At 38.0% G+C, this 26,247-nt stretch overlaps 1 protein-coding gene across 1 annotated transcript in view; it reads left to right on the top strand.

The window, feature by feature from the left end:
• Positions 1-26,247, top strand: part of LOC109037894 (GTP-Rho-binding protein rhophilin) — a gene marked incomplete at its 5' end in the record, with an annotated part of 72,102 nt that overhangs the window by 6,791 nt on the left and 39,064 nt on the right. The window contains 2 exon segments of the mRNA XM_072305929.1: positions 3,536-3,794; positions 8,518-8,616. Of these exon segments, the coding sequence (XP_072162030.1) occupies positions 3,536-3,794; positions 8,518-8,616 (358 nt within the window).

Raw genomic sequence — 26,247 nt, 5'->3', positions numbered from 1 at the left:
AGAAAACCCAATGGACAAAATTATCGTTAAGACCAAAATTCCCCAACCTCCATGAGTTCAATTGAGTAAAGAGTTCAACTGAACATCAAGAGTGAGTGGTCAAGTGCCTTATCAAAGTCGGTGTGCAAGACATCAACCTGCAGAGAGCGGTCAAGTGCATTGGCAACAAAATCACGGTACATTAAAAGATTTGAGACAACAGAACTACCCCTAACAAAGCCATGCTGTTGACTGCAGATCTTACTAGCTACAAAGCAATACAATTATGCTGCATAAAACTACATAGGCAGAATCGCTACTTCTTCAAAGGAAGAGAAGCCATGGAAACATCATTTCTGTAAGATATCTTAAAAATTCTGAGTCGATTAAGGGTCTGAAATGGAATGGGCCTGTTGCATGCAAGAGATACAGCCGCGCGAATAGACTTTTTAAAGGTTAAATGACACGAAAATTACGATGGTCACATTAAAAAAGTCTGAAATACACTCCTTACTGCGCAATTTGCGTTGTTAGGAACGCGCTTTTTCAAATTTCCCGCGTCTGGGGGCAGTTTTCTAATCACCGGAAACGAGTAAACGGCGGGCTCGGTGATTTCCGGAAGATGCCGAGTCGTTGTTGTTGTTGTTGTTATACTTTCCTTCAGTTTGTTTACAAACCCAACGTGATCTCTTATATGTAGTGGTCCATATACGCTTTATGCGCTAACCAAATCGATCAACTTTTAAATATCCAACGCAATCCTCCTACATTTCATTTCACAATATCACGAGCTCCGATTTTTAGGTTATGTTGTCAGTTTTAGTTGACCGGAAATGGCCGCGAGTTGCCGTTAATTGTTTCCGTTAGAAAACTGCCCCCAGACGCGGGAAATTTGAAAAAGCGCGTTCCTAACAACGCAAATTGCGCAGTAAGGAGTGTATTTCAGACTTTTTTAATGGGACCATCGTAATTTTCGTGTCATTTAACCTCTGCAAAGTCTATTCGCACGGCTGTATCTCTTGCATGCAACAGGCCCATTAAATTAGAGGCTGAGATTTTTACAGGACCCTGGCTTTTTTCAGGTTTTTTTTTTTTAGGGAAGACAATATATCTTTTTTTACTTATACCTCCATGTTTGTTTCCTGCTCTACAACCTGATCAACCCAGAGAATAATTTCGAAAGAAAAGACTACTTACACCATTAAACCAGTTCTATAAAAAACTAGGCTTTTTTTGTAAACCAAGAACTTGCAATATGAATACACTTTTTGTTAACTCCAACCAAGTATCATATGTAAAAAGTAAATTTAAGTGAAATCTTTAGCATATGTAATATGCTTGAAGTAGAGAGCCTTAATCACATATTTTTCAAATGCCTCATACATAATGAATTTAGAAAAATCTGTATACCGAACCATTCAGAGAATCTAAATCTCCTACTTACGTATAACATAGACAGTACGGTAACTGTTTTCTTAACGCCGCTATGACAATCTGGTCATTTATAATGAATGAGTAGAAAATAATGCCAAGTTCAGCAAACATTGTATTACACAATGTCTAAAAGGTAGTAGCACTGATTATATTGGTATGTGGGGTGTAGCCAAGTGCAAAAAATAATGTAACATTTTCTATAAGAAAACACATACATTTTATTAATAAACTTTAACCAAAGCTTTTTGAAGCAAGCGCTTCATCATCAGGGTCACAAAGTATACATCACAAAGGCCATAATTTAATTTCAGACAAGGTAACAGATTTCAGTGGTAACAATTGAATACAAATTATCGGATCAAAACACTTTCAATATTCAAAACACATCAATGTATGCTTAGTACGTATTTCTCATCAGAGATGGCAGCACATTTTATGTACAGGGAATTACTTGTTAGATCTACCTCTTTTTGTACATTTAATAATTCTTCCCCTCTTTTTACCGCCTTAGTGATTTCATATTTTTCTAGGGTGCTTAGCATTTTTCTGTCCCTGTTTTTGTGTAGTATTTTAACCTTCATCTGATGATTTTTTGCTTTGATGTGCTTAAATATGTTCGAGGATAGAAGTGTCATGTGTTCATTAACTCTACAGTTGATTGAGCGCTCAGTTTTCCTGATATATATTTTCCTGCATGAATCACAATGTAAGCGGTAAATGCCAGTTACATTCTTGCTATTACCAGTATTGCCTTTACCTTTTTTTATTTTGTCGGTGACTTTCCATATCTGGTCTAGTATGCTGTTATTAGTCCTAAAAGCTGTCTTGTCTCTCAGACAAGACACCTCTTGTGCTCAGTTTTTTTGAAACATTTGCTAATTTTTGAGCTAACAGGGCGAAAATAATCAGATTTTACATACTTGTCATTATTTTTGGGTTTTTGGGCCTCATTGTTATTTGCATCACAGCACTGTTTTTTATGTCTCCTCAAAATTTTGTTCACAATATATTTAGGGAATTCATTAGTTTTAGCTATACTCTGGATAATTGCGATTTCCTCTTGTCTATGTTTATGACTAAGTGGAATGGAAAACACTCCATGTGCCATAGCACGAATTGCAGCGTGTTTATGGCTGTTAGAGTTATTTGAATGGAAGGGCATTATACTATTTGTAGCTGCAGGCTCATGGAATATTTTGAATTTGATGAGGTTATCCTTGTCAACAATTGCAGTAAGATTGAAAAAATTAATCTGGTTATTTTTCATATGTTCTATGGTCAATTGGATGTGTTTGGAGATGCTATTCAAGTATTTTAAGAATAAACTTATGATAAGGTCGGTCCCAACAAAACAAAGAAGGTATCATCAACATATCTGAATATTTTTTGATGTTTTTAATGAAAGGATTTTCATCCTTCATAATATTCATTTCTTCAAAATTATTTAAGAACACTTGTGCAATGGTACCAGAAATTGGTAAGCCCATAGCGACACCATTTTCTGCTTGGAATGTCCTACCCTTATAAATGAAATAGTTTTGATTGAGGATTTCTCTTGTCATCTCAACAAGCTCTTCCCTTTCATGGTCATTGACATGTCCAGATTCTTGAATATTTTGGTCTAAAATTTGAATAGCTTCGTCAGTGGGAATGTTAGCATATAAATTAACTATGTCCAGTGAAAACACTTATTGTCCTTTTAGGACTTTAAATTTATGCATCTTTTTGCAAAATGGGCACTGTTTTTAACATTATAACTATTATCTAAGTCTAATATATTCGTTATTATTTTGCTCCATTATGTGCTGCCATCTCTAATGAGATATAGGCACTAAGCATACATTGATGTGTTTTGATTATTGAGAGTGTTTTGATTACTGAGAGTGCCTTTAGTAAATGATCTTAATCTCCTGATACTCGTAATGCTCTTAATGTAGAACAATTCGGCTCTTACTTTTTAACCTTTTCATGCTTTTTGTAATTCTAATGTTTTCAAAATCTTTAATTCCTTAAGTAAAAAGAAAACAAATCTTTTAACACACTTCATAAACTCTCCATTTATATACTGGCAAACAGTAAAAATGAAGTAATTATCTCATACTATCTATTTAATATATTTTAGGTATGATTCATTGACTGGAGTCCCCAGCTGCCAAAAAACTGTTGCGTTCGAAAAAGCATGCGTGTTGTTCAACATGGCAGCAGTTTATACACAAATTGGTGCTAAGCAGGATCGTCTCACAGAAAAGGGCCTGGATCAAGCTGTCGATAGTTTCCTTAGAGCAGCTGGCACATACACCTATATTCAGGAAAATTTCACAAACGCACCTAGCATGGATTTAGCGCCTCACATGCTCGATATGCTGGTCCATCTTATGCTGGTGAGGAGTATGTTTTCGATACCTCGGATGCCTCTAGTAAACTGTGTATCTGATAATAATATGCGGTTGCGAATCCTTGTGGGCGTGCCGTGCAGTCTCCTTCTCAGATCTTTTATTTTTACTCTAAGACAACATTTTAATTGTTTTGGGTGAATTTGTAAACGTTAGTGCGGGAAACGTGGTGAGGTCTTGATAGTCGGGAGATTGAGGAGCTGTATCTATCATAAGCTTGATTCATAAGATGCTCAATCAGGAAACATGGTTGAAAGATTTTCACTTTCATTTTTTTTCATTTATGTATTTTTTTTTTCATTATTATTTTGTGTTAACATTGCCCTTGAATCTGTTAATTCCCTCTGAAAGCCTATGAAAACACTGGACAATGAGCAAGGTTTTATAGTGGTGTAACGCCAAATGTCCAAACATCCTTCGCAAATCTGTTTAGAATTCTTATCCGCCCCTCCTTCGAGAATTTTTTTTGTCTTTCAATTTTTTTCAGCTTGCCACAGTCTACAACATGAAAAGTGGCAGCTGAGGGGTAGCACATTCAAAGAACCGGGGATTACCAAAGCCCAGCAACCCTCAGACAAATGATCGAGGTACTCACCTGACTCCACCCCTCAGCCGCCACTTTTTGTGTCATAGACTATAAGATGCCTCTAGATACTGAATTTTTATTGTGCTTTTTCTTTCACTAATCAGCTCTCTAAACTGTAGATTTAAACCAATACAGAAAGAGAAATGGGTATTCATTGTACTTCCTGATTCGACGTATTTATGCTGAAAGGAACCAAGTTGTGCATGAACCCTACGGTGCATGAAAAAAAATGAAGGTTTGAAGTGTTCTGTTCCCCAGGCGGCAATCAACGCCTTTTGGTAAATATAAATTTTTGCCAAAATTTGGGCTAATTTCAACAATTTTAAATGGCTCCAAAGGTCAATTTAGTGATGAAATTCTCAATTTTAAGTTAAGACCTTGATGTCGTACAAAAAACTCATTTTTATGCTGAAGTCATGTTTTTACGAGAAAAAAACGCAAAAGAACTTAAGTTGTAGAGGATTAAATTTCACTCTAGAATAACAGCTTTGTAAACAATAAAAATCAAATTAAACTAGAAAAATTCACCTCGATACTTATTTTTTTGGTGCTTAGGATTTCTGAGCTCTCTTAATGTGCAGGTATAAGTGACTGATTTTTCATGAAAATAAGTTGAAAAAGGGTCAAAATGAACTGTAGACAAGTGCTGAGGATACAAATGTCATCAGAACTTCCTCAGTTTGAAAGGAAGGTCCCCTTTTTCTGCACAATCCTCCAAAAAGTGCACGGCTTGAAAAGCAGGGTCATGCAATAGTAAGGGAGAAGTTGGGTTTGGCCCGGAAAAAATTGCGTACCTAACTTTCACTCTGTAAACTTCATCAGTAGGTCGTCCTGAACGACATCCTAAGAGTTAAACATTGTCGGACTCGGGAACACCCTTCAAAGTACCTAAGATTCAAAATGGTGACCATAACAAGGGGGTCCGGGAAATCGATATTTTAAACGTTCATTCGGTGTCATGTGAAGTATCATTTCCTATGTAATTTTGGTCGTAGATTTCATATTTGAACTCAAAGAGGCCCCCTGGTCAAAATGGGCAGCCCAAATCAAAGATGGCAGCCAAATGGGAAAGGCAGGAGGTTGCCATTCTTTTTAAACATTCACATAAGTAACGAGGCAAGTGAGGTGTCTCTATTTCCATGTATTTACGGCTGAGGAACCTAAATTTGATGATGAAAATGTATTTAACAAAATGAATTAAAAGAAACATAGGACTACGGAAGAAAGAGGTGTGTGAAAAAACGGCCAAAAATGCCTCAAGGCATTTTCGAATTTTGATCACTTGGGGTGATACAGTAGCTTCCTAGACGCCCAAAACCGGTCGCCGTTTTGCTTAGAAGCGCCGGGTTGCGACGTTGCCATTTTTTAAAGTGGAAACCTTTAAAAATCCATATCTCCGCCGCATCTCAACCGATTTCAATGAACTTTTTTAAAAATGTTCCTCTTAAATAGAGCTTTCTAGTGGTATATAGTTTTCTGGGGTTTACTTGGCTTTAAGTGGCACTTACGCGGTTTTAGCACTTCTTGATAGACACAAAAATGTAGTTTTTATTTTACCACGATCGTGGAATCAACGGAATCTAAACAAAAACCAGTCTAAATGAAAGTTCAGATTCTCACCTTTCTAACGAGCACAAGATCATCCCGGGGAAACGTTTAGTTTCCGAGATATGACCGCTCAAAGTTGGTCACATGCGCTTTTGTGCAATGTGAATGCGCCTTATCACTAAGTCATTCGCGAACTGGGGGTCCCTTATGTTCAATTTACGTTGAAAAAATTACACAGAGCAGTAAGGTGTACAACACGAGCCGTATTTTCACCTTCGGCTGCTGATGTGCGACGTTGCCATTTTTTCAAGTGAAAACTCTTAAAAATGCATAACTCCGCTGCATTTCAACCGATTTCAATGAACTTTTTTTTAAAATGTTCCTCTTAAATAGAGCTCTCTAACGGTATTTAGGTCTCTGGATTTTATTGACTTCAGGGCGGCACTTAGGTCGTTTATATGGTTCTTTGCAGAGATTTTTCATATAGAAAATAGTGTTGCTATTTTTTATTTATATATATATAAGAAAAAAAATAAAAAAATAGCAACACTATTTTCTATATGAAAAATCTCTGCAAAGAACCATATAAACGACCTAAGTGCCGCCCTGAAGTCAATAAAATCCAGAGACCTAAATACCGTTAGAGAGCTCTATTTAAGAGGAACATTTTAAAAAAAAGTTCATTGAAATCGGTTGAAATGCAGCGGAGTTATGCATTTTTAAGAGTTTTCACTTGAAAAAATGGCAACGTCGCACATCAGCAGCCGAAGGTGAAAATACGGCTCGTGTTGTACACCTTACTGCTCTGTGTAATTTTTTCAACGTAAATTGAACATAAGGGACCCCCAGTTCGCGAATGACTTAGTGATAAGGCGCATTCACATTGCACAAAAGCGCATGTGACCAACTTTGAGCGGTCATATCTCGGAAACTAAACGTTTCCCCGGGATGATCTTGTGCTCGTTAGAAAGGTGAGAATCTGAACTTTCATTTAGACTGGTTTTTGTTTAGATTCCGTTGATTCCACGATCGTGGTAAAATAAAAACTACATTTTTGTGTCTATCAAGAAGTGCTAAAACCGCGTAAGTGCCACTTAAAGCCAAGTAAACCCCAGAAAACTATATACCACTAGAAAGCTCTATTTAAGAGGAACATTTTTTAAAAAAGTTCATTGAAATCGGTTGAGATGCGGCGGAGATATGGATTTTTAAAGGTTTCCACTTTAAAAAATGGCAACGTCGCAACCCGGCGCTTCTAAGCAAAACGGCGACCGGTTTTGGGCGTCTAGGAAGCTACTGTATCACCCCAAGTGATCAAAATTCGAAAATGCCTTGAGGCATTTTTGGCCGTTTTTTCACACACCTCTTTAAGCTCAGACATGTGTTTCGCACTTTTATCGGTCAATGTGTTAACACATACTCTCTTCCAATTCTCATGTGTCTTCGCTGTTCTGTAGCAATCCCTGCACATGATTCATCCTGTTTTCCTATATCATTTTCTCACTCTTGAACATCTCATAATCTTAATCTTGGATTTTGGACACTCTTCTTGATGAGGGGGGGGGGGATGCTTTTATGCCTTCATGTGTAAAGTTTTCGACTAAAACATTGGAATGGAGACACCTCATTTGCCTCGTTACTTACGTGAATGTTTAAAACAAATTGCAACCTCCTGCCTTTCCCACTTGGCCGCCATCTTTGATTTGGGCTGCTCATTTTGACCAGGGGGACTCTTTGAGTTCAAATATGAAATCTACGACCAAAATTACATAGGAAATGATACTTCACATGACACCGAATGAACGTTTAAAATATCGATTTCCCGGACCCCCTTGTTATGGTCACCATTTTGAATCTTAGGTACTTTGAGGGGTGTTCCTGAGTCGGACCATGTTAAACTCTTACGATGTCGTTCAGGACAACCTACTGATCCTACTTCTCCCTTACTATTGCATGACCCTGCTTTTCAAGCCGTGCTCTTTTTGGAGGATTGTGCAGAAAAAGGGGATCTTCCTTTCAAACTGAGGAAGTTCTGATGACATTTGTATCCTCAGCACTTGTCTACAGTTCATTTTGACCCTTTTTCAACTTATTTTCATGAAAAATCAGTCACTTATACCTGCACATTAAGAGAGCTCAGAAATCCTACGCACCAAAAAAATAAGTATCGATGTGAGTTTTTCTAGTTTAATTTGATTTTTATTGTTTACAAAGCTGTTATTCTAGAGTGAAATTCAATCCTCTACAACTTAAGTTCTTTTGCGTTTTTCTCGTAAAAACATAACTTCAGCATAAAATCGAGTTTTTTGTACGACATCAAGGTCTTAACTTAAAAATGAGAACTTCATCACTAAATTGACCTTTGGAGCCATTTAAAATCGTTGAAATCAGCCCAAATTTTGGCAAAAAATTTTTTTTACCAAGTAGCATCGATTGCCGCCTAGGGAGTGGAACAATTCAAACTTTTATTTTTTTTGATGCATCTAAATGAACCCTATGCACAAAGCTCCGTTCAGCATGAATACGTCCAATTAGATTAGCCAAGCCACACGTAACTTGAATTTTTTGCTTCCTCAGGCTCAGGCACGAGAATGTTTGTTTGAAAAGTTGGAACTGCAGTCAGAAGAAAAACGGAACATGGACGTCTGGCTAGATTTAGCTCAAGAATCTGCTCAAGTAAGCGTGATACCAATCAAATTGGAATGCAAGATAGTGTTATAAAAATAATTTCCACATCTTGTTGGAAGAGTCATCCCTTATTATGCATGTGCCAATTAGTGTCCCGCAGTCTTGCATACTTTTCAATGACTTCTTAGTAGCGGAGTGACGCATTGCAGGGGATAGCACTTATAACAGCAAATTTATGTGTGCGGGCTGTGTTTTACATAAAAACAGTTCCTTTCATTTATCACCACCAATTACGTTTTGGGCTCTCTGGAATGTAAATAACGAATCTTAGTGAAATAGTACCGCTTGGAAGCTTATCATGTGCCATGGCTGAATGTGTTGTAAGGTGGAAGGAGGGGGAGATGATCTAATAATACCACGTCCCTGAAAGAAAGATTCTGCATCATTAATTGGCTTGAAGAACATCTAAAAATTTCAAATATTGAGCCTATAGCAGCAATCTAAAGTTAAAGGACAAAAAACAGAGAGTGTGATAAAATGTCTCACAAGTAGTTGCTCGATGTGTAAAATGGGATTGTTGCAGGCAAGAGATACAGCCAACTGAATACACTTTTCCAGTATAAATTCACTTGAAAATCACGTTGGGCACATCAAGAAAGTCTGAAATTCATTCCGAAGCGAGTAATTTGTGTAGTTTGTAACACGCTTTTTCAAGTTTCCCGCGTTTCCGGGCAGTTTTTCTCACAGGCACCCCGGACCAGGTTTGCACAGGCATAGGAGTAAGAAAGAACCACCCAAAGTAAACAAATGATTAACTAACTTTTTCCATTGTACGATTTCATTTGTTTTAAAGCGTTTGTTTCCTTTTTCTTTTTTATTTTGGAAAAACAAATAATTTGAATCAATTGAAATTTTCCGCAAGGAGAGCTTATAAAAGTCTCCAAGATTTTTTGTTTTTTTAGGTTAGATCTCTCTCCGGGCAAACTTGACTGCTGAGCACCAAGGAAAAACTGCCCGCAGACGCGATAAACTTGAAAAAGCGTGTTACAAACTACAAAGATTGCGCGTTAAGGAGTGGAATTCAGACTTTTTTGATGTGTCTAATGTGATTTTCGAGCGAATTTACCACATGTTATTGTATTCAGCTGGCTGTATCTCTTGCTTGCAACAGACCCATTACCTTTGACTCGTTGAAAGTAGCTTTCAAAGTCGGCATAAATGACAAAAAATTTGTCTGATGGCTTTGCAATTATCCTTGATAATCCCTATTAGTCCAGGAAACGAAGTATTTTGATGGCCAAAAACGAACATACGGCTGGATTTAGGCCCAATCGATTCTTCATATGAAAAGGCGTTTTTAGCCAAAAGTCCCCTTGGGGGATTCCACACAGTGTTCCGATGAAGTTGAAAATTGGACATATTTTCAAAAATTCACTGCAAAACGAGAAATAAACTTGGAGAGCTCAATTTTTTTTCAAACTGTCGGTAATTGAGTCTACTTTTCGAAGAAACTATAGTTTTAAATGTCAAAGTAATTTAAAGGTGAGTACAGTTGAAAGAAATTGAAAATTGAGAATGATTGACCGGTATTTTCCGTATTTACGTCCTTATGAAGACCCGGATCGAAAAACATCCTCCATTAAAAGTTGTAGATCGTTATTTTAGCGTTGATTTAGTATATTACATCATAGGTTTATCTTTAAAATTGAGGGAGCAAAAGCGCAGAAACGGAGCGGGACGGCGCGCGGCCGCCTATGTTTTGAATCGTAAAGTGGCGATTTTAGGTGGCGAATGATGGCAGTGATGGTTAATTCACCTCTGCTCGTCTACTTACGACCAAAATCAATCATTTCCATTATAAAGGCTCTTTCCTTAAGCGCCATAGTTGCCAGTTTTCGCTTTATTATTTAACTGTTCACTAATTTGTTCTGGTAGCGATTCAAGTGATACTTACGGCTTTTTGGACTACATTTTAAAACTCCACTCCTCGTAAAGCAACAGTGCAACTACTTTTCAATCCTCTTTGGAATCAAGTAACTGCCCTGATCCCCCTCCCCCCCAATTTTCCCGAAAGTGACAGAGAAAGTGTGGAAACTGGCGACTTTTTTTTCTATTCAAAATTATTATTTTTTCTTAAAGTGGGAGGCTCACGTAAAACTTGACTTGACTCTCCTCCTCATTCGTAAGACCCCGTGAGCCACACTTAGACCTAACCCCTCCCCCCCCCTTTTTGAGTAGCTTACGCAAGGTTTTTATTGTAGGGTAATGTTTCAGGCTTGCACTCTTCAGTTGTCTACAAAGTGACTTTTTTTTTTTTTAAATTCATGCCTTTTCTGTAAAGAGTTACTTAACTCACCAAGCGACTTACCTAGTCACTCGCAGACTTCATCTCTGGGCCCACCTCAATACCGCGCAAGGCTTGATGAGGGGATTCCATTTCAAAATTTCATGAAGTGACTGGACCCTTTAGAGCCTTGGGCTCGCTCTCAGTGCGGCCCTTCATTTACGCCATTGCTGTAGAATCATTCAAACTTTTTATACATAATAAAAATCGCCTTTAGTCCCCATTCCTGGAGTTGATACTTTCATCTGGTTGTTCATTGAAGCGTGCTAATTAAATGTTGGATAAAAATAACCCAGGTATTGTCCTCCATATGCCCTAGAAAAGCTGGTTACACGATTGGGACCGCTAATTCCACGATTTTTTAGATTTCTTCAATTGACTTTGCAAACATGCAGAGGATCTGCTACCGGTTTTTGGGGAAACATTTTCAATAAATCAAGTGCCATTTTTGGTTTCCTAGATGCCCAGTTTCTTGTTCCGTGTGTAAAGCATATAGTTCAGCTGAATCGCTCGATAGGGCTTAAGTCTCTTCATTTTTACTCTCTACTAATTTGACCTCGTGAGCCAAACTTAGACCTTACCCTTCCCCTCTGGAGAAACTTACGTGATACTTAAACGGTTTCCTAGTTCGTCCCAAAAAGCATAGAAAGTACCTACCATGAACAATACTATTTACCAAAAGTTTTAATAGTTCGTTTTTGCGTGTTGATTCAGTGTATCGTATACCTGCTTTGACTGTAGGATGGGTTTATTTTGGAAAAGTGGGAAGCTAATGGTGACGAGAGTCGTTTTTATGTTGGTTGTATTGCTAACCGATTGATTACGCAAATGACATGGACACAAAGGCGATGATGCATTTTTCTTGCGTTGTCGATGCTTAGAATCTGCCTCAAAAAAAATGCGCGACGGAACGGGCCATAAAGATGAAGACAGTGGTTTTGTCCATCTGACGGACAAATAGCACAGGTCATAACACAATTTTCCATTTTTTATCCGTTTTTCTTAGTGAATTGGCAAGCATGTGAAAATTGGGACTTAAAATTTTAGACTCTTTTCATGATAGATAAGGAGGATGCAAGAAATATTTCATCTAGGGATATTTTCGTAGCTCTGAGGAGATCCAAGCAGTGTCAAAAGATTTAGTTCTTATCGATTTTTTTTTAAAAGAAAATTTCGCACATTTCTTTTCTTTTGGGGGGGGGGGGGGGGGCGCTGAAAAATTGAGCCTCCAATTTTTAGAGACCATATTATAGAAGATTAAAATGGTGATAATCGTCCTGTACCACTTCAGAGGCAATAGCAAGAGGTAAGAGAAAATCGCTAAAAATTCGCTGATGTGTTTATTAACCTTTCTGTTGCCTCTTAGATGGTACCAAACGCGCGACCACTGCCAGATAATTTTAAAAGCTGCTTTTTCAACATTGAAAATTCTTTGAAAATTGAAGGCCCAATTTTCGTTTAGTTACCAAATTATTAAAAATATTTGATGAAAATCACTGCAAAGTCGATAAAAATCGCGTTTGCGACCTTGGTATTAGTACCAACCTGCCCATTAATATACTCACCACAGCCTCTTAATGTCTTTTAAATAGTCTTTTTAGAAATAAAAAAACTGTCATTTTTTCATGCTTACCAAGCCGGGTTGAAAATTAGTAGAAAGTAAAAATGGAGAGACCTAAGCCCTATCGAGCGATTCAGCTGAACTATATGCTATACACATGGAACAAGAAACTGGGCATCTAGGAAACCAAAAATGGCACTTGATTTATTATGAAAATGTTTCCCCAAAAACCGGTAGCAGATCCTCTGCATGTTTGCAAAGTCAATTGAAGAAATCCAAAAAATCGTGGAATTAGCGGTCCCAATTGTGTAACCAGCTTTTCTAGGGCATATGGAGGACAATACCTAGGTTATTTTTATCCAACATTTAATTAGCACGCTTCAATGAACAACCAGATGAAAGTATACACTCGTCCCGCTCCGTTTCTGCGCTTTTGCTCCCTCAATTTTAAAGATAAACCTATGATGTAATATACTAAATCAACGCTAAAAGAACGATCTACATTTTTTACTGGAGGATGTTTTTCGATCCGGGTCTTCATAAGGACGTAAATACGGAAAATACCGGTCAATCATTCTCAATTTTCAATTTCTTTCAACTGTACTCACCTTTAAATTACTTTGACATTTAAAACTATAGTTTCTTCGAAAAGTAGACTCAATTGCCGACAGTTTGAAAAAAAATTGAGCTCTCCAAGTTTATTTCTCGTTTTGCAGTGAATTTTTGAAAATATGTCCAATTTTCAACTTCATCGGAACACTGTGTGGAATCCCCCAAGGGGACTTTTGGCTAAAAACGCCTTTTCATATGAAGAATCGATTGGGCCTAAATCCAGCTGTATGTTCGTTTTCGGCCGGAGACGTATCCTATATGCCTTCGTTTACTGGACTATATACCTGGGCAACTTTCAGTAGTAAAAAACAGGGATGCAGAAACTTCCAGGGGTTTCCCCAAATAAAGAGGGTTATACAAAATCGGCGATTTTACCCCCCTCTTGGATTTTGCCGGGAGTTGGATATGTTGTTCCCTATCACAAGATACGCCTTTTTCCAGCGTTGGCAAGTTCACCCGAAATTTTTCCCGCGCGCTACAGCGTTGCCAAGTTGAAAACAGGCAAATTCCGTAAGTGGCGTTAAAATTGAGCTATGAAGTTGCGATGTTAACGAAAATTCTCTAAAAATTATGCACTTTTAGGAAATGACCATCAATTTAATGTCGCGTTAATTTTAACATGCATTGTTGCCAATTTTTCGATTTTTTAATTCGACTAATTTTACAAATCCGCAAATACCCAAAAAAGCTATCTTCAAATTTGAATAAAAAGTTGTCTAATCGATAGTTCGTTTGATTCCGCATCCATCGATATATTATAGCTTGCTGGGAAACTTTTGGTTCGCGAGATATCATCATTTTTGTAAACAGCTTTATGGAGCGACGACGCTTTTTGAGTCCGGGCGGATAGAAATTTTAGCCTCCAAAAACACAGGTCAGCATTAATTCCATGGTTTCCTAAGTAATTTTTGGCGCTGAATCCGAATTTGACCATTTCATAACAAAATTGTCACCAAGAAGTTGCCAAATTGGGCAAAAATGGCTTAAAATCGGCCTTTTTGGCGGATTATGGCCAGTGACTTGCCAGAAGTTGATCGGACGACAAAATTGGTTATTTCCACAGTTAAAACTCGTTGAACTTTCTACAAGCTGAGTCAAATTCTTCCTGCAAAAACGCAAAATTAAAAATTACGCTACGGCAAAATTAAATGCACGACAAGCAACAAACTGAAAAAAAGACACCAAAATCGGCGGTTTTTGTCCTAAGTTTCTTGTTTTCCGATTAAGAGAATGTTTCTACCTAAACTAATGAACAACATGAGCAGAATGCAATAAAAATGAACAATAAAATAAAATCGAACATATTCCGATGTTGCCAAGCTTAAACAAAATACTTGAATATTCGCTGGTTTTTTCGATATTTGTCCTATATTCTTTGTTCGCTTCTTATTTTTAAATTATTCAAATGTATCTCTCGTGCAAAGTAATAAACTTTTGCAGAATAATTTAATTTTCAACTTAGATATAAACTAATTACTAGGGTTTTTATTCCAGGTAGGAAAAATTCATAAAACAGTGAGTTTTGTCGAATCAAGTCAATAAATCACATTTTGAAACAGTAATGGAAAACTTTCTGCTAAAAATTAATGAATAAAATGTACTCCTCAGCAGGCCCGCCACAAGGGGGGGGGATACTGGGTCCCTGGTTCTGGGGCCCGGGCCCTGGAGGGGCCCGTGCCACTGATGAGAAACCACTGCGAATTCACACATAACCCTTGACTCGTAAGTGAAAAGTGAAAAATTTACCCTAAAAATTTCGCCAAAGGTGAATAAATTTTCAAAAACATGCTGCGGCATTGTAGAATTTTTCTTGCTTCTTTTAAAATTTCTATCTGTTTTCAAGAGTTTTAGTATGGATTGATATTTTTTATAACTGCGTTTCATTTTCTTCCGTCGTCAGACGCTAAGAGTCTCCAGTCTGGGCATCCTCGACTTCAATGACTCAACTTCCTTGCCATAGACGTACGAAAGGGGAGTCCAGGGAGGCTTGAACCCCCCTAGAATTGAAAATAGTATCATCTGCCCCCTCCCGAAAAACATTTCCATGCAGGTGTTTAGAATGCAACAATCCGAAAGTATTTTGTGCTTAAAGTAAAAAAAAAAGGCGTAATTATTCTCACACTGTTGGAAAATCTCCGTCATGGGAGCTTCAAAATGCGCCTAAGTAGATTTAAAATTTTAAAAATCTCCCAGGGGAGGCCCCCGGAACCCCTCTGTGATGGGGGCCCGAGCCTGAAAACTGGTACCAGGGCCCGAGATAGGATGTGGCGGGCCTGCTCCTCAGACTGACTTCATTAAAACCAGACAAGACGCATTGCAATATTGCCAAAATTTCGTAGAATCGTTGAATTTTGGCGGTATTTGACGGTTATTATTCATCGCCCTATATTCAGTATACAGTTTTATTTTATAATTCTGAGAAAATGGAGTTTAATAGAAAAAAGTAACAATACCAAAGTGATGAAGCCGCCTAGGAAAGGGCAATAAGGGGCTTTAAAAGGAACAAACGCGCTCCAAATTACTGAGTACCTGTGGAAGGACAAGGAACTATGGCAGTTAGGCGTTGCGGGGCGCGGGACCACTGTTAAAGCAGCTCCTATCTACCGGGTGTCCATAAAGTAACTGAAAAGTGGGTATAACTTTTGAACAAAAAAAGATAGAAGGTCGCGGTTTGTGGCATTCTTCATCATCCAAAAGGGGAAATTTTTCGATGGGGGGCTTTTCCTGGTGGACCCCCCTGGGGGGGCCCCAGGGGGGGCAACTTCAAAAATTCAAATGGCAACCCCCATTTTTTAGACATGATTAAAAAGAACTTAAAAAGACAAGAAAAATGGCGCAAATAAAATTAAAATCGGTTATTTCGTTCAAAAGTTACAGCCGGTCAAAGTTTTAAATTGACCACTTTTCAAAAAATCGCCGATGAGCTCCAAATTATCGGAAAAACAAAAACAAACCGGGAATGAAAAGTTTGAAAAGTGCTTTTTAGGAAGAGGAAAAACAACTGACGTTGTCACAAGTCTGGATGGCATTGTTTCAAAATAAAATTTCGGAAAATTCAACATGGCGGCAAATTTGAGGAAACGCAAAAAATGAAAATTCCAGAAACTGTTATCTTTCAAATACCCTCTAGTTTAAGGAAATCAAAGGTATCAACTTTTATTCCTTTATTTGGCCAAGTAAGAGCAAATTTGCTGACTTAAAAGTTGTCAAGCGGGGCGCCCTCAATCGTTGGAGTATGCGACATCACAGGATTAAGTGTGCTGTCGAAAAATGAAGCCGATGTGAAAAAGCGCTCCTCCTTTGGGATGCTTTAGAAATGTTTGAGGTCCTCCTCCTCAAATTTAACGAGAAAAAAGAAGAAAAGTAAAATTTAGCAATTTTTACCCACAAACTTGGCGAGCCAAAAAACATGATTTATCCTGGTGGGGTAGGGGCGGTGGACATTTTTGACATTTCTATCTCTGAAAATTAAAAATCCAAGAATAATTTTAATTCTCTAACTCCTGGCACTCCAGTTCGGCAAGGAGGATATCTGCTACGCTTCCAATTCCGAAGACGCCGTTCTACTCTTGATTATTATCTGAATTGAGATTATCTTATTGACAGTCTCAACCTTACGATTTGAGACACCAATCTTTTCGGTAACATCCGATGCACTATCTGATCGGTGACACGGTGAAGCGTAGAAGATATCCTCCTTGCCAAATTGGAGTGCCAGGAGTTAGAGAATTAAAATTATTCTTGGATTTTTAATTTTCAGAGATAGAAATGTCAAAAATGTCCACCGCCCCTACCCCACCAGGATAAATCATGTTTTTTGGCTCGCCAAGTTTGTGGGTAAAAATTGCTAAATTTTACTTTTCTTCTTTTTTCTCGTTAAATTTGAGGAGGAGGACCTCAAACATTTCTAAAGCATCCCAAAGGAGGAGCGCTTTTTCACATCGGCTTCATTTTTCGACAGCACACTTAATCCTGTGATGTCGCATACTCCAACGATTGAGGGCGCCCCGCTTGACAACTTTTAAGTCAGCAAATTTGCTCTTACTTGGCCAAATAAAGGAATAAAAGTTGATACCTTTGATTTCCTTAAACTAGAGGGTATTTGAAAGATAACAGTTTCTGGAATTTTCATTTTTTGCGTTTCCTCAAATTTGCCGCCATGTTGAATTTTCCGAAATTTTATTTTGAAACAATGCCATCCAGACTTGTGACAACGTCAGTTGTTTTTCCTCTTCCTAAAAAGCACTTTTCAAACTTTTCATTCCCGGTTTGTTTTTGTTTTTCCGATAATTTGGAGCTCATCGGCGATTTTTTGAAAAGTGGTCAATTTAAAACTTTGACCGGCTGTAACTTTTGAACGAAATAACCGATTTTAATTTTATTTGCGCCATTTTTCTTGTCTTTTTAAGTTCTTTTTAATCATGTCTAAAAAATGGGGGTTGCCATTTGAATTTTTGAAGTTGCCCCCCCTGGGGCCCCCCCAGGGGGGTCCACCAGGAAAAGCCCCCCATCGAAAAATTTCCCCTTTTGGATGATGAAGAATGCCACAAACCGCGACCTTCTATCTTTTTTTGTTCAAAAGTTATACCCACTTTTCAGTTACTTTATGGACACCCGGTATGTATGTAACAATACAATAGTTTGTCGTTACACTCTGTGTAATTCAGATTTTACTAAGAAATGTTCATTCAGTCGGAAAACAAGAAACTTAGGACAAAAACCGCCGATTTTGGTGTCTTTTTTTCAGTTTGTTGCTTGTCGTGCATTTAATTTTGCCGTGAGCAGGAAGAATTTGACTCAGCTTGTAGAAAGTTCAACGAGTTTTAACTGTGGAAATAACCAATTTTGTCGTCCGATCAACTTCTGGCAAGTCACTGGCCATAATCCGCCAAAAAGGCCGATTTTAAGCCATTTTTGCCCAATTTGGCAACTTCTTGGTGACAATTTTGTTATGAAATGGTCAAATTCGGATTCAGCGCCAAAAATTACTTAGGAAACCATGGAATTAATGCTGACCTGTGTTTTTGGAGGCTAAAATTTCTATCCGCCCGGACTCAAAAAGCGTCGTCGCTCCATAAAGCTGTTTACAAAAATGATGATATCTCGCGAACCAAAAGTTTCCCAGCAAGCTATAATATATCGATGGATGCGGAATCAAACGAACTATCGATTAGACAACTTTTTATTCAAATTTGAAGATAGCTTTTTTGGGTATTTGCGGATTTGTAAAATTAGTCGAATTAAAAAATCGAAAAATTGGCAACAATGCATGTTAAAATTAACGCGACATTAAATTGATGGTCATTTCCTAAAAGTGCATAATTTTTAGAGAATTTTCGTTAACATCGCAACTTCATAGCTCAATTTTAACGCCACTTACGGAATTTGCCTGTTTTCAACTTGGCAACGCTGTAGCGCGCGGGAAAAATTTCGGGTGAACTTGCCAACGCTGGAAAAAGGCGTATCTTGTGATAGGGAACAACATATCCAACTCCCGGCAAAATCCAAGAGGGGGGTAAAATCGCCGATTTTGTATAACCCTCTTTAAGTTCCTCCATCTCAAGTTTTCACATACCCAGCCTGACAGGTAAAGTAAAGCGGTGGACAGTTATGTTCCCTCATAACAGCGCGCTTGAATGTTTTGTTCCTCACCTTTTAAAAAAAAACCTCCCCCTTCTCACAGAGTTCCCCCATTTTTCCCGTGCTCACATGGGTTTCTCCATTTCACAAGACCGGACCGGCCGAGCTGGTCCAGTGGTTGAGAAGTCTTTGCACCCATGGTAAGGGTGATTTCACGATGACAGGAATAGCTAAAATGTGCAACACCTTTAAAACAAAAGTGCACCAATTTCAACAAGATTTCATTACCTCATTTAGACTTCCTCTTTCCATCTTTGGCACAAACTATTTTGATTCAGCACACATTTATAGTGATTGAATCAGGTATCAGCTCTTTCCGTGGGACTGCTGGAGGTTCACGCAAACATGGCGGCTCTGCGAAATTGTGTCGGTTACATAACCGACTTTTATAAATGTGAAATAAAAGATGATACAAAAGATGAAACTTGGCAATTCTTGAGGTATGAGGTAGAATTAATGCTGCCTTAAAAGTTCTTTAAACTTTGGGGACTTTCGCTCAGTTTAATAATATTAATTTGAGGATTTTGTGTGGTGAGGAATTAGTGCTACACACCTAAAAATCACTAGTTATCATACAAATTAAAGTTTTCATTGTAAAAAAAGCCGACTTTTCAGTAATGCTTGGGTCAAGAATACCTCAGTGAACAGTATGATGACAGTTTTGAAACTCCTGGCTTTACCTGGCGAGATAAACACTGCACTTAATACTACTGCCAAAATATGTTGTCAAATAAGGTGACACTTCTTTCAAATGACTCTCCTTGCTTAATAATAATCATTTCATTTAAAAATGGCAATTTTCTTGAACATTAGAGTCTCCTTTCAGCAAATATTGCCAAAAAACCCATGATCAGTACTGATTTATTACCGCGAATTGCTCTTTCTCATGAAAATCAGGGCTGGCGACGCGTAACTGACCGGACATTTTCGGCCTTTAGAGTCTCATATTATAAAATATGATGATAATTGATCTTATATTTTAGCATGGAAATGTTCAGGGACATCATTCCTTTTGATTTATCAACTTGGTTTTCAATCGTTTTGCCCTAAGTAGTTAATAACCCACGGCGAGATGACTGTTCCTCTTATCGTGAAATCACCCGTAAGAAGATCAAAAAAATATTCACAATTTTAGTAGAAGGCATCGGAACCATGATCAAATTTAAACCAACAAATTCCTGCTGGGAGCATTCTAAATAATTACATCTTTTAACATTCTTAGCATTTAAAATATAAGCATCACTCAAACTTTACAATACCAAGAAGTTGAAGGAATCGAGAATGATACACTATTGTAACATCATAAATCAAAAAGATAGCCTCATCCAAAAAATGAATCAAATACTGGCAAAGGGCCATACATTTTATTGTAAATTACCAAATAACATCAAAAAATAATTGAAGTGGAGCCTCCAAGCCACGGTGCCCTGGTCAGGTAACACTTATTTGAGCTGTGGCCACATTCTGTTGTCGAATTTGTAGATGGTACCAGTTACGCATACTTAGTGCTATTTTACTCTTGTAATTTGTTATTATTGTTTGACGCATCTGGAGAAGCCAACTGTGCACCTTTTCAAGTGAAGATTATATGTAATTCCATATTTAATACTATTGAAAGAGAGATATTTTTCCTCCAGGAAGGAACAGAGGAACACCGCCTTGTTAGTCCCCACTAAGCACAGGGTCTTTTACTTTTTTAAAATCCAAGATTTAGATTGATTGTGCATGAGGTACTAGTTACAGATGAAGCTATGAGTGAAATATCAGTCAATTTATTTCAGACAAGTTTCTCTAAATTGATGATCTAGCAATAATGATTACCTCGAGGTGTTATTGTCAAAAGGCATAGGAGATTGGCATGATCTTTTCTCTGTGGATCGGCAACTTTGATGGGATACCTATGTGCTTTTTCTTGTATTTTTCCATTCATAGGAAAAATTGACTAATTGATCGTTTTGAACAAAAATCAATTTTTCGCCGCCTAGGGTGGACATCAGCCCCCTATAGTGTGTTGTTTACGGACATTTCTTGTTTTTTCTCTCGGAAAACTTGTTTCTTCTCACTCCTAAGCAATTTTTGGACTTGAACACGATTTGGAAAAACATATTGCAACAGCCCCATCATACGTTGACATTATAACCCTTGTAGGGTTAAAATGCCGACTTTGCAAGGTAAAAAATCCAACAGCGTTGCATGATGGTGCAGAAAAATACGAATTAAATTACAGCGTTGTATGGTGATTATTATTCAATATGGCAACGCTGTAAAAAAAGTATTTCATGTTGCCCCTTCAATATGCGGGTTATGCAATGGTGTAATGTAGCCCCTTCAATACGCAGGTTATGCAATGGTGTATTTATCAAGATGCCGGTTACAACGTTGCCGGGCGGTGCACTTAAATAAATGATTTATTTATGGGTGAAATTTTAAAACATCGCATTTTACAGTGTTGCCAGATGGTTCGAGAAATTAGTTAATTTTTCGATACAATGTTGTCAGATTGTGCAAAATATTCGGATTTTCGGACTTGTAAAATTTTCGGGATCAATAGACCGTATCCTCCAGTATGGGCCTGGTATCGGAGACTGGAGAGTAGGGTCTGATTCGGTAAATTAAAAAAATTTCGGAAAATTACCCTCCTCCGATCCGTAGCGGACCGATGCGATTCTTTTCCATTATCGAAGATCGGAAAACTGTGCGGACCGAATTTTGATACGACTTTTTGTTTTCGAGATTTCGGACTTGTAAAATTTTGACGGCATCCACGATAGACCATATCTTACAGTATGGGTCTGGTATAGGAGACTGGAGATTAGGGTCTGATTCGGGAAATTAAAAAATATTCGGGAAATTAAAATTTTTTTGGAAAATTACCCTCCTCCGATCCGTAGCGGACCGATGCGATTCTTTTACACTATCGAAGATCGGAAAACTGTACAGACCGAATTTTGATACGACTTTTAGTTTTCGAGAAAATCCAACTTTTACCTAAGTCGCATAGACCATATCCTCCAGGATGGGACTGGTATCAGTGACTGCAGAGTAGCGTCTGATCCGGGAATTTCGATTTTTAGTGGTGTGCGCTTGGAGATGTGGACATGGACCAAGAGAATAAATAAGGACTCCCAACTCCCCATTGAATCCCGTGTTAAAAACCGTTACCGCGCGCTTGCAGCGAACCTGGCGGAGGGTGCGGTGAACTAACGCCACAATGGTCCACGATCGTACCTCTATAGAGTATGTTATTCCATGCAATGTTCTTTGTTTATCTATGATTTATTTATTTGTGTAGATACTTTCATACATTTTACTTTTTCGCAAACTAATGAAATAGTATAGATACATACCTTCTGCAGAGGTCAATGCGAAAGACTTTGATTTGAAGTATCTTATCAAAACACGAGGAAAGATGATTCAGTCAACTTCTGACGCAGAATCAAAGAGACTTGCAAATAATCAAATTAAAGGTAATGCTTGAAGTCAAGTATCTTTGATTTTGTGACACTCAGTTGATTTTTATCAGTACAACACTATTTCTCACTAAAAAGATTTCACTTAACAGAGAGGCGCCTTCGGCCAAAAGTACAATCCTGATTCCTGCTGAATACTACATACACACTTCCTTTGGCTTTCTCAACAGCAGTTGCTGCAGAGTAAAACGGTTAGAAATAACACTTCACATTAATACCAGTTTATGTACCCGAAGACTGACGAAGATTGAAATGAAAATGGGAAACTTTTCACACTAAACTCTTCAAAACTGCAGGGCGACCACGAGGATACGAGGATCTAGAAACTTCTATGGGCACTACTGAGTGATAAGCCTAAATAGGTGGTGCATGGAAATATAAACAGGAAGACCCAATCATCGGTTTAGTTCACTACACCCTCTGCCAGGGAGCGCTGATGTCAGCGCTAACCGGAGTTGGGGGTCCTTATTTATTCTCTTGGTCCATGATGTGGATCCGAACCTTGTGTTTTGGAATAAGCAACTGGGATTGTATATTGCAATTTCAGTTTGATGAATCGAAAACTTGTAAAATTTTCGGGATCAATAGACCATAGCCTCCAGGATGGGGCTGGTATCGGTGACTGGAGAGGAGGGTCTGATTCGGGATATTAAAAAATTTTCCAAGTCCTACGCTGGAAAATATTTTCGGAAAATTACCCTCCTCAAATCCACCCCAGCCCGATACGATTCTTTTACACTATCGAAGATTGGTTAACTGTTCGGACCGAATTTTGATACGACTTTTCGTTTTCGAGAAAATCCAACTTTTACCTAAGTTGCATGCGTATCTTATGTGCATATACGAGTTTTTATGCTTGTTTGAATAAAAGGATTCTTGACTTTACTAATGACAGGTTGTATGTCTGATTTTATAAACACGTCTATGACACATACCTATCTTATGTATAGACGCGGTTTTCTTCGTGGCCTTCGTAAATTGCGGTCCTCGCTCCGTCCAGAGTTCAAAATTCATCGTGAACTAGCTGTCTGTTCGTGGATCGCACAACGATGTGATGTCTGGTTTTAGTTTCTGCAGATCAAGGGAATCAGAAAAACGTAAAATTTCATTGCGGATAGCCCGGGGTCATAGAAAATGCTCCTTTGAAGTGATGATATTTTTTTACATAGAAAAAAAAACGAATTAAATTACAATGCTGTATGGCGGGTATTGTACAAGAAGGCAACGTTGTAAAAATTGTTCAACGAAATGGCAGGGTAATGTTACTACTTCAATATGCGGGTTATACAATTATAATAATACGAGGTATTGCATGTAGCCCCTTCAATCTGCGGGTTATGCAATGGTTTATTTTACCCTTCAACTTGTAGGTTATGCAACATAATTGCTACTGATTGAATTACCGGTGATACTTGACAATATGATATTGGTTTGTGTAGCGAAAGTTGATGATTTCGATTATTTACCACAACTTTATATGAGAATGTTGTTGGTTGATGATTTTGATACTTTACCGTAGATTTAAATAGAAAATCAATAAATAATCGATGGTTTTTGCTCGATATCTCGAAAACGGTGCGTCTTTGATCCTACATACCGCATCCTCCTAAAGTCCAGATTTAGCTCCCTGCGACTTTGGCTGTTTCCTTAGCTTACGTTTCGATGAAAAGGATCCGTTTCAATTTGATAGAGGAGATTAAAGAAAAAACTTAGAGAGCGCTGAAGGATATTGAATTTTGACGAGTCCACTTGAATTTTTAACGAGTCCACTTGAATTTTGACTTGCTAATTTCTAATTTTGCTAATTTTGAAGATCCGGCCCTTGTCTTAAATTCTTGAATTTTGTGGTGGACAACGGTTTGGTCAGTAAATCGGCTAGCTGATCACCTGTTGGAACATATTTCACATTTATTAGCCCTTTTTCTACCTGTTCTCTAGAAAAATGATACTTTACATGCATGTGTTTTGATCTTTTGTGGCTACTTGGATTCTTTGCAATACTTATACAACCGGTGTTGTCTTCATAAATTAAAATGGGAGTTATTGCAGTCATATTAATACTACTCAGAAACGATTGCAACCATAGAGCTTCCCTGACAGCTTCAAAAAGCGCCATATACTCTGATTCAGTGGATAAAGCAGTCATAGAGTTTTGCTTTTGGTATTCCAACAAACGGTACAGTTTTCAAATAATTGAAATAGGAAGCTTGTCGTGCTCTTTCTATCGGTTTCATCTGTTACCCAATCAGAATCACGTACCTAGTGACCACTCAAGATATCAGTAAATATAAGTTTCTTTGTATGGGTCAATTTCAAATTCCTTGAGCCTTTTAGGTATCGTAACACCCTTTTCAAGTATTGCCTTGCGTACAGGAAACAATCGTTTAATTCACCGTTATTTACATTGACAGCATGTTTCGTTGAAAATGACACCTTAACGGACGTTCATCCTCGATGTAAAGCGTAATAGCGGTTGACAAGTAGCTCCATACCCTGTATCTTCTTCAGCACCCACCCGGATCCGTTCATGTGGAAATCGAATGACTCTTTATTGATCTTGACCCTGATCTTTTCATAATACTCGTCCAGATCCGTTGACGCAAAAATAGCTTGTTTTTAGTCTTGAACTTTTTTTTTCAACTGCATTCCTTCCTGTCCCTATCATCAGCTTTTTCATATTCACCGTAATGCGCAATGCTGCGCAAGTAGTCAGGACCTTTTATGAGTCTTTTTGCAACTCGACACTTGACCTGGCGATTCGCGTCCAAAATGAGCATTTTTGATTTCTCATAGTCATCACACCATTCAATCTCGTGGCTTCTTGTATGAAAATTAAACTTCTTGGAAGCCTAGTGGAGTGAATCATAAGTCATAAAATCCTAAAGAAAGAAGAAAAAAATCATTCTCACGATTTTGGGGCTTCAAAACATGGTTTTTTATCCATCTCTACATGGATCTTCGCATCACCCTTTTTGTCTTTACTAGAGTTTTTATGCTTGCTTGAATACGTGGGATTCTTGACTTTACTAATGACAGGTTGTATGTCTGATTTTATAAACACGTCTATGACACATACCTATCTTATGTATAGACGCGGTTTTCTTCGTGGCCTTCGTAAATTGCGGTCCTCGCTCCGTCCAGAGTTCAAAATTCATCGTGAACTAGCTGTCTGTTCGTGGATCGCACAACGATGTGATGTCTGGTTTTAGTTTCTGCAGATCAAGGGAATCAGAAAAACGTAAAATTTCATTGCGGATAGCCCGGGGTCATAGAAAATGCTCCTTTGAAGTGATGATATTTTTTTACATAGAAAAAAAAACGAATTAAATTACAATGCTGTATGGCGGGTATTGTACAAGAAGGCAACGTTGTAAAAATTGTTCAACGAAATGGCAGGGTAATGTTACTACTTCAATATGCGGGTTATACAATTATAATAATACGAGGTATTGCATGTAGCCCCTTCAATCTGCGGGTTATGCAATGGTTTATTTTACCCTTCAACTTGTAGGTTATGCAACATAATTGCTACTGATTGAATTACCGGTGATACTTGACAATATGATATTGGTTTGTGTAGCGAAAGTTGATGATTTCGATTATTTACCACAACTTTATATGAGAATGTTGTTGGTTGATGATTTTGATACTTTACCGTAGATTTAAATAGAAAATCAATAAATAATCGATGGTTTTTGCTCGATATCTCGAAAACGGTGCGTCTTTGACGAATTTTGACGGCACCAATTGCACTGAAGGCTTATTTGCCATCCGCTACTCCTCAATTATGAATGCAATGAGGCCACCGGGAAGCCTTCATAACAATTGGACGTATTTCTATCAAACGGACCTAAGCGTTATAGGGTGAGGAAGGTACAGGGGCTTGGATTGGCGGCGGAATCCGGCGTCCGGCTTATTCCGTCCTGTACTCGCAATGCTTTTCCATAGCGTTTAGGCGCTTTGACAGAACGCGCTATCCCGGATTCTAAATTCCTCAAAAGGAACTCAAATTAGCCCTTAGTTCCGTTTGATAGGAATACATCCAATTAAGA

This window comes from Bemisia tabaci, unplaced genomic scaffold, assembly GCF_918797505.1.
Source record: "Bemisia tabaci unplaced genomic scaffold, PGI_BMITA_v3".
Lineage (NCBI taxonomy): Eukaryota > Metazoa > Arthropoda > Insecta > Hemiptera > Aleyrodidae > Bemisia > Bemisia tabaci.
This window is presented reverse-complemented; position numbering and strand designations above follow the sequence as displayed.